We start from the raw sequence: 16,381 nt of genomic DNA, 5'->3' as shown, positions 1-16,381 counted from the left end.
TTTAAATACATCAAATATCAATACGCAATATAAAATACACAGAAAATTTCAACATCTGTTTCAGCATAATGAATGAATAAAGTTGGTCAGCTCACTAACAGCAGTTAACCAAAGTCCTTACACAGATCTGGTTGTCTCAGACAGAGCACACCTGAAAACTCCGCCCTCTTCTACTTCGCCTCATCCTCATCCCTCCCTTTCTGTGCCTTTCCCTGCTCCGTCTGGAAATGACAGTCTCTACTGCTGAGCCGCTCCTCCGCTGGGAGTGTTTTTGTTTCCTGTGCTTTTGAAGTGCTGATTTAATCCTCGCAAGGAAGCCTCATGTAGCCAGGTGTGGCCTATCTCGTCGCTAAGTGCGTCTTTGCGTCTGCATGTTTATGTTGATGCCATAGCACTAGCATGCGTATGAGTGTATCTGTCTGCACAGGTGTGTGATCCCTTTGTTGGCGTCTGCGTACCTCTGCCACTGTGACTCTGTGTGTCAAAGATTGCCCCAATTGCCGCCACCAAGAAACTAAAGCCTGTAGTCGCCCACCCCCAAAACGTCCTACAAAGCATCTTCCACCCAAAACAATGCCTGCTGTATTTCTGCCTGACGTAGACAACTGTACAACACAGAATCCACTTGCATAAAGGGGTTCATATCAAGAAAGGACAAAGGCAGCTATTGTTGTTTTCTGAAAACTATTTTGTTTACTGCAAGAAACAAAGCAGAGCAAATCCCTTCTGGAGCTGCCGAAATGTCACAACAAGGTTCAAGCATGTGTTCTAAACATTATGCCATTGTTGTTTGGTGTTATTATTTTTACTGAACACAATCCTGACAAAAAATATCAGTCTACTTTTCAGTTTACTTTTATCACATGCTTTACTAAATATTAACTGAATTTAAAAAAGTATATAACTGAACATAGTAAAATCCTTATTCCAGTGTTTGATTAGTAGAGATTACGTGTATTATGTATATGCACTGTTCTGGTTAACACTATTGAACACAGCACAAAATATATCACAGCACAAAAGATATTATAAAATATGCCATAACTTGTCTTTATTAGATTGTTAGTACATTTTAATGTCATTAAGTAGCTTCCAGCTCTTTAGTTGACACAAACTGAAAAACAGCCTCAATAGTGGCAGCCATGGGTACACAGAATCCTCCTGCCATTTGCTTTCAAATGCTCTGATCACAGCGGGGATGACATGCAAGGACTGGGGCATGTCAGGAAAAATACACAGCCAGTGGCAGTGCTCAGCAGCCCCTCAGTCACTCCATACAAGCCACCCTTCAAAGAAATGTCATCCTTTATGGTCCCTTCAATACTCACCAAATCCACTCCCCTTCGATCACTACAGCTCAAACACACAACAAAGAGCGGAGCGCCGATATCGGACATCCCCTTCCCCTCTCTCTGTCCCTCCTACTATCCCTCTGATTGTCCGCCTGTCCTTTAGTGACGAGAATCTGACCTGTGTCTCCACTTTAAGTTGACATGGCTGCCTGTCCCCTACTGTGCAGCGATACAGCCAACCCAAAGCAAGCTACAGAGGAGTGCAGCCACTGTGGCATTTGGAGCCCGGCCACCCAGCTGTGAGTTACCAAGAGAGGAACCCAAAGTAAATGCCATCTTATTCCTGCAGACAGATCGAATACAGGTGCGAAAAAGAGTGTGGTTGTTAGGGCTAGTTTTTCTCTTAGAAGGCATGGGTGAGTGAGAGAGAAGCTAGTGGCTCCCCTGTGGCACTTGCTGTCATCCCTACAGGTGATGGACATACTAACTACACATTAGGCCCACATTAGACGCCCGGCCACCCGCCATGGCAACTCTGGAGTTAAAGCAAGCAACAACGTTTTCTCCATTTAATGAGGCACATTTTTTCCAAACCTCCACAGTATTCCCACAGCGGGTCAAATCAATTTCCGGACCAGAGCCCTGAGGTGGGAACTGATGAGAATAGGATCGATCCCACTCTGCCCTCCTCTGTTTACTTTTTCTCTCACTTCAGTCTGGAAAAGTAGTCCCCCAGACTCACTGTAAAAACTGAACATTTACACTCATGAAACTGCCACTGTGGAGTACACATAAGCAAACACTATTAAGAACACATTATGGTTCTTTTTCTTCAGATGTCAAAGAATGCTATTGGTTTACAATCCATCACATGAATCACACAAGGCATAAGACATCTAATTAACCTCTTATTTGTCACATGCATATAGTAAAAAGGTATAATAATGTCATATTCTCTATTTCTGCTATGTACATTTTGACACTATTTTCCACCATCACATTTAGAACAATAACTAAAGCTAATTTCCACATTCATATAAAGTACTGTATTTATACACTGTGCCTTCTACAAATGTCAAATAAATGTTGATTTTCTTGCCATTCTATTTAATGTTTTGTTTTGTTTTTACTGTAGACAAAGTGCATGTGTTGGGAGATTCACAGAGATTACAGTGGCATCTGAGACTAAAACAGCTAGTGCTCTGAAGACAGATCTGGGAGCCTGGGGAGATACGGTGCCCTCGAAAACAGGACACTACAAGGTCAGACGCTACTGTTTCCCCACAGTTTACTTTCAGTCTGAACATGTGGGAAAAGCGTCCCTCCCTTCAATATTTACTGTTGGGGACTAGCATCATTAGAGGGGTCCCTGAGGGCACTCTGTCACACACCCACCTGGGAAGTGGCACAGTGGCTTTAAATGAGACAAGACATTTGCGTCTGGTATTAGCATTTCAAAGGCAAACATGCACATGGGGGCCACGTGGTAATGCTATGGCACGCCCCTCCATCCTCCACCTAGGACGGGGGGCCACATTAAAAAGAAGGCTGTGAGGGACTGTGCTTAACAAACAGGTGGGATCAGGACTTTTCCTCTTTCTTGAGGATGACTCCCATCACCTGCTACTTTTCTGCTACTTCTTCAAACCCTCTTCCTTAGAAGGCAATGCTCATCTTCATCATCGTCAGACCTGCCCACATCCTGTGACAAGTGTCACACTCTTCCTCCTCCTTCCTCCTGCCATTGCACCAGGTTGCACTGCATCCATGGCACGTCACCAGGTGCAATCTGGCTGTTTAGCACTTCTTAAGGAATGGCCCATAAGGTGGTGTTCAGGTCAGCCTGCTCGTGCGTCTCAGGCTTGTTCACTTCTTGGTTGTCCATGTCAAACACGACCTGCGCAATGTGCACCCGCCAAGCACCAAAGTGGGCCGCCATCATAAATAACTCCACCAACAATACATCATTAAGTGGGTGTTCGTTCTCATGGGCAACTCAAAACAAATGGCCACATCGATCATTGCGAGTGCCAGGTAGGGTAAGCTTGCACCCCAGAGAGCCCCCCTCCTACTTAAACACTTGCGCATACATACGCACACCTGCTCTTTTATAAATAGCAAATAAATAAAGCAGGTCTTATGTGATCCAAACCAATATGCAAGCCTAGCTGGAAGTGTGCTCCTCCTGACACTACTTCCCTTATTATTGGGTGGTTTTGAATAATTAATATGGTGTACAACCTTTAAACAACCTTACGTCAGGCTCATCTGTCATGGATCCCCGCTGTGGGTCTGGGTGCTGGCATCATCCAAGATGTGCGCTGTGAGCCCAAGGGTGCAAAGGGGAGAGGGGAAGTGGTACATTAACTGTTGGCCTGTGGCAAGCCAGCACAGGGGGCTGGTTACGGCCTTCGTGTTGCTCTTTTTTAACCTCCCTCTATCCCTCAGAATCCCAAGCCAGCATCACTCATTGTTGTGTGTGAAAAGGGGTTTGTGAATGGAGCAGGTCATGACTCCATCTTTAGATAACATATGGAGAGGCTATTGCCTTACAATCCATCACAGGCCAGGACAAATTAGAGCAACCTGGACTTCATATTGGAGGCATTACCAGGATAACAACAACCATGTAGGTAAAGAGAGGGAATGAGTTTGAAATCTTCCATTTATAGAAGAAGCTTGCTACAAAGAGACTAGAAAAACTTGTGTATAATGGTTAACAATTACTGTAAAAGAAAAAAAAGTCCTGTGGAACTTAATAGCTTCCTTTGTTTTGATGAAAACATAATTAAGTTAATAATGGAAGAAATATAAAACAAAGTCCAACCAGTAAAACAATGCCATTTGTTTCATATGATTGGACTATGTGCTGCAAACTTGTAGTCTATTTAAAAATACATTCACGTCCAATGACACATGTAGAGTCACAGGTGAAGTTGTTGGCTTGTGTATGTACCTCATTGTGAATCTCCTCACAGTGTTGCAGAGTAGTGGGCAGAAGGGCCAGCAGGCTGTGGGAGCCTGTCTCTGGGTCTGTGCACAGGTTGGACAGGGCCTCCTGACACCGCGTCTGGATGTAGGCCAGCGTCCCTCTTGAACACTGGTGTGAAGAAACAAACTTTTTTTTACTGGCTGTGTATGATTAAACTCTCAGTACAAATATAACTGAGCTTTTTAACAATTGCATGCTTTATGGATTTGTTATATTGCTGTTTATGTGTGGGGATTTTGACCTGCATGAATCTATAAGGAACTGTGTTATATTATATTATTATAGTTTGTACATATACAATAAAGCAGTTTCATTTATTCAAAACTCACAATGTTTTATGTTTTACCAATGTTAAATTTGCCACAGATGGCTGTTTTACTACTAGGTTTTGACCTCATTACAAAGGCCAAATGACCAGACAGCATGCTGGCCTCTTCTAGACATGTTGGTTTCTCACCTCGGCCACTCTGTGTGTGGAGCTGAAACGAGCCGTGTCTCCAGCAAGGACACAGTGCTGATGGGTGGTGTTCAGGTCATCTGGTAAACAAAGCAAGAAAAATAATATCAAGCACAAGGAAATAGTAATAATTTGAATCTAAAGACAGATGAAACGTGGGGCGTGAATGAATATGACAACTAAGTCATCTTGTACTCCCAGACAGATTGCACTCGGTCCAGTCTTGATTCAAATAGACTGAGCTGCATTGTACCATAATTTTAATTACCAAACAAAACCAGATAGTGCTCAATCTGTCAAGATGGAGGACCCACACCAGCAAACATTTGTCCAATATCACAGGGGCTTTACACAGAGGCCTTACTGCTGTTTCCAGTGTATCCCTCCATGTGTTTCTTTGTGTGTATAGATGTTTCGCAGCCCTGCCATTATTTGCCTCATACCAATAATTAATTTAGCCATGACAGGGCTGTCATTCACAGCACATGTGCATATTTACACCCGCCTTGAGCAAGAGTACACTGGCTAATGCCTGTGATTTGAAAGTCAAACAGCCAAATGCTTTGGAAGGAAGATATTATTGTTTGGTGGAAGGGAAAAAAGATGGTGACAAACAAAACAACTTGCCGGTGTTTTCTTCACCCTGATGAGATTGTGAAGGATTACGTCTCTGGGCAGAATTACTCTGCGTCTTTAAAACTGTTTATATCCAATAACAAATTATCTCCATCAATCTGCTCTTTTCTTGGCGCGTCTGATGCGTCAGTGAGATCAGGAGGGAGTAGAGGCAAACTCGATAACTGTAATAAATATTTATCTTTCTTTCAACCCCTGCGCCTGCTGCCACTTGTCCTCCTTTTCCAGGAAGCAGGCTTTTAAATATATTGGGTCAACTCTTTTCCTCAATCCCCCTGTGCATTCGGAGCTGGAAATCAGATTATTGAACAGGCCTGGTGTCAAGACTTGCATTGTTCTTTTTTAACCAGTGAAATTCCATTTGGGTGGAAATGATGGTGATTCAATTTGCCTCCAGCAGCTCAGACATTAGCAGTTCAAAGGGGCAGTCAGCGACAAAATGTGGTAAAAAGACATTATGGTGCGTGTGGTTATATGCTATTGTACTTTCCGTCTAATACCACAAAACTACTTATGATGGGCTGTATGTCACTGGGATACAGGTGCAATGTATCCTGCTTTAGTGTTATGTCTTCAAGTCAGGACATGAAAAACTGCTTGGCTCAACGCAAAACGCTGCTTATAGTGCTCTAAAAGGGTAAACATCCTTTCATAAAGCATTGCATCCAGTTAGGAAGCGCTCAAGAAATAGCACCGCTTTTCCAAGAATTGGTAAGTTATAGTATTGACAATATTAATCGTGTTATTTTTCTGGGACAGGACTGTCTAATGTCTATGTGCAAGCATGTATTTAATATAATCTGTAAGAAAATTGTGAGCTGAATACAAGCTAAATCTTAATCAATGGTCTGTGTAAAAAGAGGCAGTAGTAAAGGATTATGTATCTTAGTATCATATAGTAGGTCAATCTCCTGTGTATAAGATGCTATTACTAAAAGAAAACCAAAGAAGAAAAAATATTTATTTACTAGATGAATTCTGACATGAATGAATATATAATGTACTGAGTAATTTGAATTTATTTTAACATTATTTGTTAAAAATAAATCTGAAACAGCTCAAACGATTCTGTTTAGCCGCACATATGACTGAGAGGTTCTGTTCAGCTGTGCATGACTGAATGTTTTTTTTTATTCTCAACTCTTCTCTTTTCATGCAAATTTTATGATGATTACTTATTATTATTATTATTATTATTATTATTATTATTATTATTATTATTATTATTATTATTGCGATTTTAATGTTTCTTATTCTGTAAAGCACTTTGAGTTAGAGTATTAAATATAAACTTGCCTTGCCTTATATTAACATTTTGCTTTTATTTAAATTGGTCAAAAATATTGTTTCTGTGACAGTTCGCTATCCTCCCATTTGTAAAAACCATAAAAGCTGTCCTTAAAAGAACAAGTCTAACACCCGATTAACTTCATAACTTCTTATCCATCTGAACATTTCCAGCTGCTGTAGGCTGTGGATACATGCCCTCACACTTTGACCCTCTTTATGCTTCCTCATTATTTTGTCTAAGAGGGGTGTCTATCACTGCCGTCCAAAGCATTAAACTATGATTTACACTCCTGTGACTGGTCATTTGTTCTCTTAGTCAGCACTGGGTCAAAACTTCAAAAACATAACATTTTCCTAACCTCTCCACACGTCATTACACGGGACCTTAAAGTTGCTAAAAAAGTGTCTCTCTTGCGCACAGCTCACTCAGACACATCATCACTATTTTTCCATCAATTTCGGTCAAATACCAAGCCGATGTGGTGTTAAGTGAGGCAAAAATACAAAAGGCAATGGGAGTAGGCAAAAGTACAAGAAAGTGTATGGAGGGCACATGGAGGGCTGGAGCATTTACAATTCTATGGGCTTGGAATTGCTTTTGGAATTGAAATAGTCCATAAATGTTGCACCTTATCATTTTTATTAATTACATTTTTTATTTTTTTTTATTTTTTTAACAAATTTTAAGGATTCAACTGACAGAGAATACCCTTTTGGACAGTTTTTGTTTGTTGTGGAAAGGTTCAGTATCTACAGAGATATTAACCATATATATCTGAATTTGGTAGCAAACTCAAAATTTTACTGAAGTATTCTGACCTGCCCGCCAACTCAACTTTAAATAGAGCGCAGGATTGCATTTTCACTTGATAGTAATTTCAGTTAGCCAAACCAATGGAGATTCCAATATTCTGACTTCATATGGCCCAAACCTATTGAAGAAGTGCATGCATTGATCTTGTTTGTGTGGTTTTATTACCTCTCATATAATAACAGTCCCCGGACTCGAGCGGCAGTATTAGGCCTGGGGTGTGGATGTCCCAGGCAACTTTCAGCCCGATTCTCCAGAAGGTCCTCTCGCTGCTGCTTCCTTCGCTGCTCTCACCTGTCAATCACAAAGCACCCAACTCACTGCAAACTGTGTGATCTACATTTAAATTCATATTTCAGTCATAGAAAGTATACATTTTGTCCAACTTTTTGCAACACAAAGCAAATACTAATACATTTTGTACTTTCTGTTGTAATGCAATAGGATTAAGTGCTCTCCAGATAAACACGCGCAACACCACTGACCTTTACAGAAAAAAAAAAAAAACATCAATATCAAATATGTAGCACTTTAAATAGTAAAAGGTGTTATGATTTAATCCACACCACTTTTACAATGGTGAGAAGATGTCTGCCATTGTCTGAGTAAAAATCACTTAGCAGAGCAAATGGAATCTGTGTTCTTGTGATCACATTGGCTGTAAGTACAGGATCTTTATGCTATCATTATGCTGTGCAAGTAGAAAGAGTCAGATAAAAGCCCTTGATATTATTTAGAGTGTATTATTGGTCAGCTGGTCTGCTCTGATATTCCTGTCTCTGTAACCGCCTTCTCTGCTCTCCTTTCCCCTTCCATTCTTACAAGGCACAGGGAGAAAACAAGATTTGGCTCGGCTGGCCAACACCCTTCAGAAAAATCAATACTAAAGTCTTTCTGGGCCTCTCTGCCCCACAGCTGCCTTTTCCTTTGCTCAGCACGGATAAATAGTAACTTAATTTCCAGCCATTGTGCACTGAGAGCCGGCTAATGACAGCACTCCCTCAGGCCTCAGGAATGGTGGAGGATCATCGCGGTGCCGGAAAACTCTCATTCAAGGCAGATTCCTTTAGATGAGAACAACCCGTTTCACTACAACAGTCTGAGGTCCAGGAATAGGGCTCAAAAACAGCATCTTCATTTCTGGATTAAGATTTAACACTAGGTTTCAGTTCACAATAATATCAGACAGTGTAAGAAACGTGAGGCAAAGATGTAATAGTTTGAGCTTAGTTCTGTGCTGTCCTCTTTCTGAAGTTGTAGGGTCGCACAAACCTAAAAAAGACACAGCTGTTCAGAGCGGCAAGGTGCGATAGCCTAGTGTTTGAAGCTTGTGTTCACAGGGTCAGAGTTGAAACAGTCTAGAACAAATCACTGAAACAGACCTAAAAAGCAGGTGTTTCTGGTTAGAAAGTCCGAATGAACAAAGTCCAGCTGTGAAGTGTTGAGCAGGAATGGGATGTCAAAGCAGTTGACACTGCACCTGCACAGTACAGACTTTATACAACTTGCACCTTTTAGTAATCTCTGAAGTGCCCATTTTGTGAGAACATCACAAAAAAGTTAGGCATGTAACGTGGGTGTTTAAAACCACGTAAGAATGGTTAATGCTGAATGCATTCCCATGAATATTTTCTGTGACACTAATCCAATATAGAACTGAGCTTTGAAAAGTGAAATCTTTACCACCTTTCTGAGGTTCATTTGTTTTGTTAGTTGTGTATTCTCTAAACAGTTCTCCTCCAAAGTTCTCTCGAAGAATGTCTGCTCCTACTCAAATGCTTTATCATCTCCATCGGCAAATACTATCAGCCTCTTGAAAGAGCGCACGCTCCATAATTAGCAGACATCGCATTACACTACAGTCTAGGAACAGTTATCAAAGCCAGGCTCATTATTCCATATCAGATAATTGCACATCGATCATTTCTTGGGGAAAAGATTTGAGATGAGATTGCAAGTGTGATAAGGTCTGTTTATTAGGCTACGCTATTGAGCATGTGTTAAGAGCTCACATCCAAACGTCTGTGATCTCCCTTAGCAACGTTGATGATAAGGCTGTCAGCAGCAAGCTGGTAGTGACATTTGATAATACCCTGACACTATCACATAGATGGATCTGATGACGCCTCACCAGGGGCCATGTCTACAGATGCCACACTGCTGCTGCAGGGCCAAGATGCACAAGGTTAAACACATCTGATCTGCCATAAAACAAATGAGATCACTTGATGGGATATTGATGTGAGGCAAAGCAGAATATTAATTTGAAAGTGTTACCACCCATATTAATGATCTAAGTTAAATTCACAGTCAAAATACATTTTAATGGGCCTATGAATGGATATTGGTTCTGTTGTTTATAGCTACTTACCTTTCTGATCAGGACAGCAGCTAAAGCTATAAACAGCCACCGGAGAATGAGTGACAAGGTTCTCGTCGTGGTGCCACCCAACTGCCATTTTCCCCATGCCATAGTAAGGCTCCTCCTTCAGCTGGCTCATAGCAGCTGGGTCCATATAGTTTAGTAAGGTCACATTGAACTGGACTGGGCCAGAGCACAGAACTGGTGAGCTGGGTGGAGAACACCTACTTTCCCGATTCTCTTTATCTTCAATGTGATAATCTGACAGGCTGTGCTTGAGCTGGGCCACTGGTTTTTCACTGTCCTCTAGTCCCATTGGCTTAGGGTCTGAACCACAAATGGTCTTGGGCACCCATGTAGGACACTTAGCTTCACTGTGTGAACTAATACTTGTTTCAGATTGTTTGATTTGTGAGGATGACTCTCCCTCCTCACTGCTGTTTTTAGAGCCTGTCTCCCATTCGCCCTCTGCTTTTGTCCCAGAGCAGCCCTCATCACTGTGTTTGGACTCTAAGTCCCACTCTTCGCTGTGCTTGGACTCAGTGTCTCCTTCCTCACTCTGTCTGGACTCAGAGTCCACTCCTTCACTGTTCTTGGAGTCTTCACTGTCCCCCTCGTCACCTTGTTTCACTTCTGTGTTCACAGCTTTTGCACCTTGTACGAGTCTGTCTCCTTCTTTGAGCTGAGACACATCGGAACAAAAAAAGTTATTCAGTTCCCATAATGCCTTGCATGCAGCCCTGAAATCTGGGTCACAACAGGTCTCTCCTTTGAGTTCATTGTCTTCACTATGCCAGGGAATGGCAAACAGTCGTGTGTCCAGATAACGGTAGGTATGTCCTGGCTCTCCCAGCAGAGCTCGGGACACAGCAGTGAAAACATCCCTGTCCCGCACACGCACCAGATCTCTCAGGAGAGAGCCTTTCTTCCTCAGTGTTAGGAAGGCCGCCTCCACTTTAGCATGGAGGTCAACAGGAAGTGAACAAGATCTCCTTAAAACAAGTCCAGTGTAGCTGGAGTCCCACTGCAAAAGAAATAATCATTATAACATCAACGGTACAGATGAACCATTAGGATGTGGATCCACTCACCAGCTGCTGAAAGCCTCGCTCAGTAGGTCCCAAAAAAGGGATCTTCTGGTCTCCCAACTCCTGCAGAAGCCTCCGCCTCTTTAGACAGCAACACAGACAAATACAAAATATAATTGATTTCAGATTTTTACACAAAAGCTGAATTTGTTAAAACATTTTCAGATATTGTTTTAGACATTTGTTAGAATTTCAACACATATTAAAAACTTTTTTGTATATATTAAACATATTTTACTTTTAAGTCTATCATTTGAGGTTGTTTGTTTTTGTTTTTTTTAGAGAGCATGTTATATTGACAGTAGAAAAGCCATCCAAAACTACCCCTAGAACCACCATGGTGCACGCTGACTTCTCGTATTTTTATGATTTTGAGCAGGCTGCCGAAGGGTTCCGCACAACCTTATAAAAGATGCCCTGTGCCATACAAAGCTCCTCTAATAAACCTGTCAACCTGGTGGTGGGATCAAAGTGGCTTTCATTGGGCTGCATTCCATTCCGACCTGTAAATCCAATGGCAACTGGCATAAAACTATATGCCCAAATAAATTTCACAACTGTTTCCCCTCACTATTTCCACACGCCCTCCCTGTTGTTCCTCATGTCAAACGGCTATGTGCATAATTCATAAAAGACATCTTAAAGAATTAAACTTGCTGATCTCCATGGACAATTAAAACATTCATAAGTTTATAACAATGTTGCAATGGCTGTAGGCATGTCTATTTTCTATAGTCACAACACACAATTCTCCACCCCAATAGTCCATATATGCAGAAGGAAGAATGAAAACCAAAATATGCCGCTTTATAGTGAAATAAAATGCGCCCTTAATAACATTAAAGTGAAAGTATAAACAAGGTAAACGAGCTCGGCACCTAAAAAGGGTGACTAGACGCAAGGCAGTGATACAGAAAAGCAAGTAAAAGAAGTTGGGACGGCGTGTGATGTGAGGCAGTTTGGCGAATTTACCTTTAGGGATAAATCTTTACCTTAGGCTAAACAACACAACACCTGCTGAAAGTTTTCTTAAAGGATGCACATGAGTGTACAGGCCTCTCCAAGTTATTCTGGAACAAACAAAAACAGACTTGCAGACAGTTGGAATCTGAAAAACAAAACAACATACACTATTCATGGCCAGACTGCACTCAAAGGCAGTTGGAAAGAAAATTGACAAGCTGACACATTCACTGGTGTCGAATTCCGACTTATGACAGAAGCTGGAGATATCAAGGTGAGGCTCTGGGCTAGTGGTGTAGAAGAAGGCAGACGGGTTTTCATCGGGGTTTGTGTGTTTTTGTATCCGCCGTGAGTGTGTCCAAGTCCGCCTACATAGATATAGGTTTATTAGGATCGGCTTTATTCGCAATGTCAGAAGCGCAACTACATAGACAGGTGAAATGCCCATCTGAAAAAAAAAAAAAAAAAGAGAGAGAGAGAGAAAACGCACAAGCTAGCAAGCTCAAGATGATGTTTCAACCCCTATCGCACACAGCCAGCCTTGTCACACACATGTCAAATGCATCAAGCAACTCCAAAATTCCACTAGAAAAAAAGAAAGACAAGGAGTTACCGGAGCCCTCAGAGGAAGATGGACTCTTGCTGTATTATGCGACTTTATCCCTGTCTGCACCTGATTTGTGAAGGGAAAAAAAAAAAAAAATCACTTTCCACGCAAACCCTAGAAATGAGATTACCAATCCCATAATAATGCAGATGCTTGGTGGTCGCTGCGGCAACCATCTGCGCTGAGTGATATATCTGATGCTTTCTCTCCCTCGGTCTATTCCTTGATAGGATTATTCCATCAGCCACACTGTTTATCACAGAAAACATATTTGTTAGAATAGGAACCAATTGCCGAGCTTTGATCAAGCCTCTAAGAGATATCAAACTGAGCAGGATGTAGTTATTAATTTAATTTAATTCTCCATCTGTGACAGTTCAGTGGACACATTCTTCAAAGTGTGAGTAGATTAGTGTCCAGTGCTTAACATCAATGGCTGAAAATATCCAGATAAGTTGACCAGTTAGGGGGATAAATACATGGCCCTAGAGAAAACTGCTGGAAGTAGGTGTTATATGAACAATAATTAAACAAGAACAGAAATAAAAAAAGGCAGTACATTTGTAGAAAAACTGTAATTTAACCTAAAAACAATAGGCCTAATAGAGAAGGTCCATAACAGACTTTTATGTGTGGTTAGTTCTAGAAACACAGACATTAATTGCTACTAAAACTTGTACCGAATATGGATACTCTTTTCAGCAGACAACAAAACATTGTCTTGATATTTTTCAGAAGTAATATGACCACATAAAATGATAGAAACTACAATAATTCTCTATTTAAAATGACATAGTATAGTTATAATTATGATATTCAGATGGTAAAGGACCCAGGATTTCACCAGACCAGCATACTTCTTATCGTAAAAGGAAAGTTATTTATTGATTTTCGTGCTATCAGAATTGGTTTTGAGTACTGAGGTTTTTCCTGGTATTGAAAGTGGAAAAGTTTGCATCATGACAACACAAGTTCATTCCACAACAAAAATATATCACTGTTCTTTCAAACGTTTTGTCATATCTACAAAAATGCCATAAATCCAGATTGTAGACGGGCCCTGGGCAGGCCTGGGTGACGTGATGAAAGATAGCTGTGTAATAGAGTTTTGAAAACCACTGGTACTTGTATGACACCTGGTTCCGAACTGGTCCACCCTGCGCATAAGTGATGGTGAGTCAACAGTTTTGACAAGCCCTCTGTAAAACGTCCGGCTCAAAAAGAGTGAAAAGAGGTGCACATCAAAGCTGCTTCCGTCCTGGTGTATTTGGCACAGGGTCGCCAAATCTGATAGGCCTGTGAGAAGAATTACAAAGAAAAGCAAAAAGTTTCCATTAAAGCTTAAGTAACCAAAGTTTTTTTGTTGTGTTTTTTTATCCTACATTATTACATTTTGTTTTTTCTCTCTAAAGTGTAACATTTTATATATAGCAAACAGCAAAAAACATGTTCTAATCCTGTGTTAGTGGTCAAAAACTAATGTATGTGACGAAAGATTTGGATTGATTAAAATCTATTCATTCTATTTTCTTGGTTTGAAAATCGACCCCAGCTTCAATTGAGGCTCAAGGATCCAAAGAAGCATTTAAATAAAATTAATAAATAAAAATGTAGGAAAAAAAAATCTTTTAATTGGAAGTTAGGAAAAGGTTACGTATTATGCCACTTAATATGCATGTGACACCACCACAATGTGATGATTAACCATTTGTCACTGCTGTTATTTCATTTGAGGCAACTTGTGAAATTCTTTTTGTTTAGTACAAGCTGAGAGATTTTGTGACTATGTGTGATGGCTTACTAGGCGGACTGGTCAATGCTTTACTGGAATGTGTGGGAGTTAAAGCAGCCGCTGGTAATATGTAACTCTTGGACAACAACATGAATATGAACAAGTCAACAAGTACCGGTAATGTGTTTGTGAACTCTAATTATCTTACTTTTGCCTTGGCTTTAATATTGCTGTTTGTGCGTCTCCTATCCCATTTTTATTACGTATGAACGTGGCATCTCTGGAAATACAATATGGTGCAATCGAAAAGATCAGGCATAGTTAAATTACATGGCTACAAAATCCATAAACTTAAGACAGCCTTAGGTAAGCTGCGTGACAAATGATAGGCAGACTGCAGGCCTTTTAATTGTGCTTAAAGGCTGAAGGCTGCACTGTTCATTTCAGCTTGTGACATGCTGGATGCTAACATGATCCTTTATATTGAAATATTTACATCGATCAATGAGAACAAGTGCTCATTCATAAAAGCAGCAGTTTGTTTGTTAGTTTTTTTGGGGGTTTTTTGTCTTTTGTGTTTTTTGTATTTTTGTTTATTTTTACGTACTTGGACTCTGAATTTCAGTGCATTTAGTTTACATATGCCATTTGAAAGGTGTGATGACAGAAAATCTCCTATAACCTTTTTATATTTATTCATTGGTGCCACATTCTTACCCAATTTCACAAGTTGGAATTGGATATTACAATATAAACATCTTGGGACAATGCCATTTGCCTGACTACATTTGGTGGTGTGCTAGGACCCTTTTTTCCTTAACTGTTATTTTGCAGCCAGGCCATAATGTTTCCATTAGGATTATGTCGATCGAGAAAAGCTTTTTAGTTTTCACCTTCAAATTACAACATGAGCTTTCATGGGGTCAGCTGCTTTCCATGTGGAATGGCCAGTTTTAATGCTGGCTCATTCCCTTGATATTCAGACGAGGTCTGGTTCACTCAGGGGAAAAAAGAGAGGGGTGCTAAAGGAGAGGGGAAAGAGAGTGTTGATTGAAAGACTGTGATTAGCAGTTTTCAACGGGGGCGCCAGGGCCACTGAGTTGTTCTAACAGGGTTGTCGCGTCTCGAGGTGCAGTCAAGGAGAAGTCAGTGCTTTAAAATGCTCTCCTGATTTCTCTATTCCCCCTCCCATGCTCACTGACTCTCACCGCCAGCCACACTCTCCTGCCCCTCCAAAAAAATCAATATAGCTGTGCAAAGTGCAGTTAGGCCCACGGGGAGGGACAGCTAACTGTAAGGGGCAAAATGCAGCGCTTACAAGGAGAACAAGAAGCGTCCTACAGGCTTGTCCCACAGGCAGTGTCAAGGACAGACCTGAGACCAAAGGACTGAGGGTTCCAGATTGGCCTCATCATGCAGCTCTCCTCCTCTCGCTGCTGCCTCTGGATGGCTTGGCGGCCCAGTGGGGCAGAAGAGATCGATAAGCAGGTGGAGCGTTTAAAATCCTCAGCTCCAGAGACTGCTGTTACGCTCCTCAGAGCACGGTGGAGCAACACATCGCTCAGCTGAGCCGTCACATGAATACTATTTGTCCAGTGGTTGGGCCTGGCCATTGAAAGGTTTACAATTTGTGACAATAAAAATTCAATAGCACTTAGCTGTACAGAGTGTACGAGGGTGTCCAGACAGCCTTCACATCTGCTTTGCTATTGGCTCAACTTTACCACAAACACACAAGACTACGCATTAAAAAGAGACATTGAGGTGTCTTTGTCAACAGTGGTGTTTCTCATTTCCATACAGTAGGCTTGAAGAGAAATCCTGTAAAAGATATGGGTGATGTATGCAAGGAGGATTTGAGTGCTGCCATGTGTCTCCTTGTATGAGTGACTGATCACAACTGAAGTGGCTTGTGTCTCTAATCCAGTACCACTGTACGACAGTGCAAAGACCCGGCTCTGTGTATCTCAGCACGGACTGATCAAGCCCATCATATGACAAGCAACTTCTCCAAATGATGATGATTTCCCAGTTCCTGTCCTTCCCGCTCCATATTAGATCATCTCCTGACACCAGTGAGTCTGGTACTTCATGGGGGATAAGGATAATGTGCAATCCAAGCCCAGAGGTTTGGAGACAAGAGAAAACTGA

At 41.3% G+C, this 16,381-nt stretch overlaps 1 protein-coding gene across 1 annotated transcript in view; it reads right to left on the bottom strand.

Moving 5' to 3' along the window:
- Nucleotides 1-16,381, bottom strand: part of fto (FTO alpha-ketoglutarate dependent dioxygenase) — a 113,316-nt gene that overhangs the window by 84,413 nt on the left and 12,522 nt on the right. The window contains exons 2-6 of the mRNA XM_033983944.2: nucleotides 10,932-11,009; nucleotides 9,850-10,864; nucleotides 7,647-7,772; nucleotides 4,742-4,821; nucleotides 4,249-4,392 (exon numbers count right to left, since the gene is read on the bottom strand). Coding sequence (XP_033839835.1) covers nucleotides 4,249-4,392; nucleotides 4,742-4,821; nucleotides 7,647-7,772; nucleotides 9,850-10,864; nucleotides 10,932-11,009 — 1,443 coding nt within the window. The remainder of the gene's footprint in view (nucleotides 1-4,248; nucleotides 4,393-4,741; nucleotides 4,822-7,646; nucleotides 7,773-9,849; nucleotides 10,865-10,931; nucleotides 11,010-16,381) is intronic.

This window comes from Periophthalmus magnuspinnatus, chromosome 3, assembly GCF_009829125.3.
Source record: "Periophthalmus magnuspinnatus isolate fPerMag1 chromosome 3, fPerMag1.2.pri, whole genome shotgun sequence".
NCBI lineage: Eukaryota > Metazoa > Chordata > Actinopteri > Gobiiformes > Gobiidae > Periophthalmus > Periophthalmus magnuspinnatus.
Note: the sequence above shows the minus strand (reverse complement) of the source record. Positions and strands in the feature narration are given on the sequence as shown.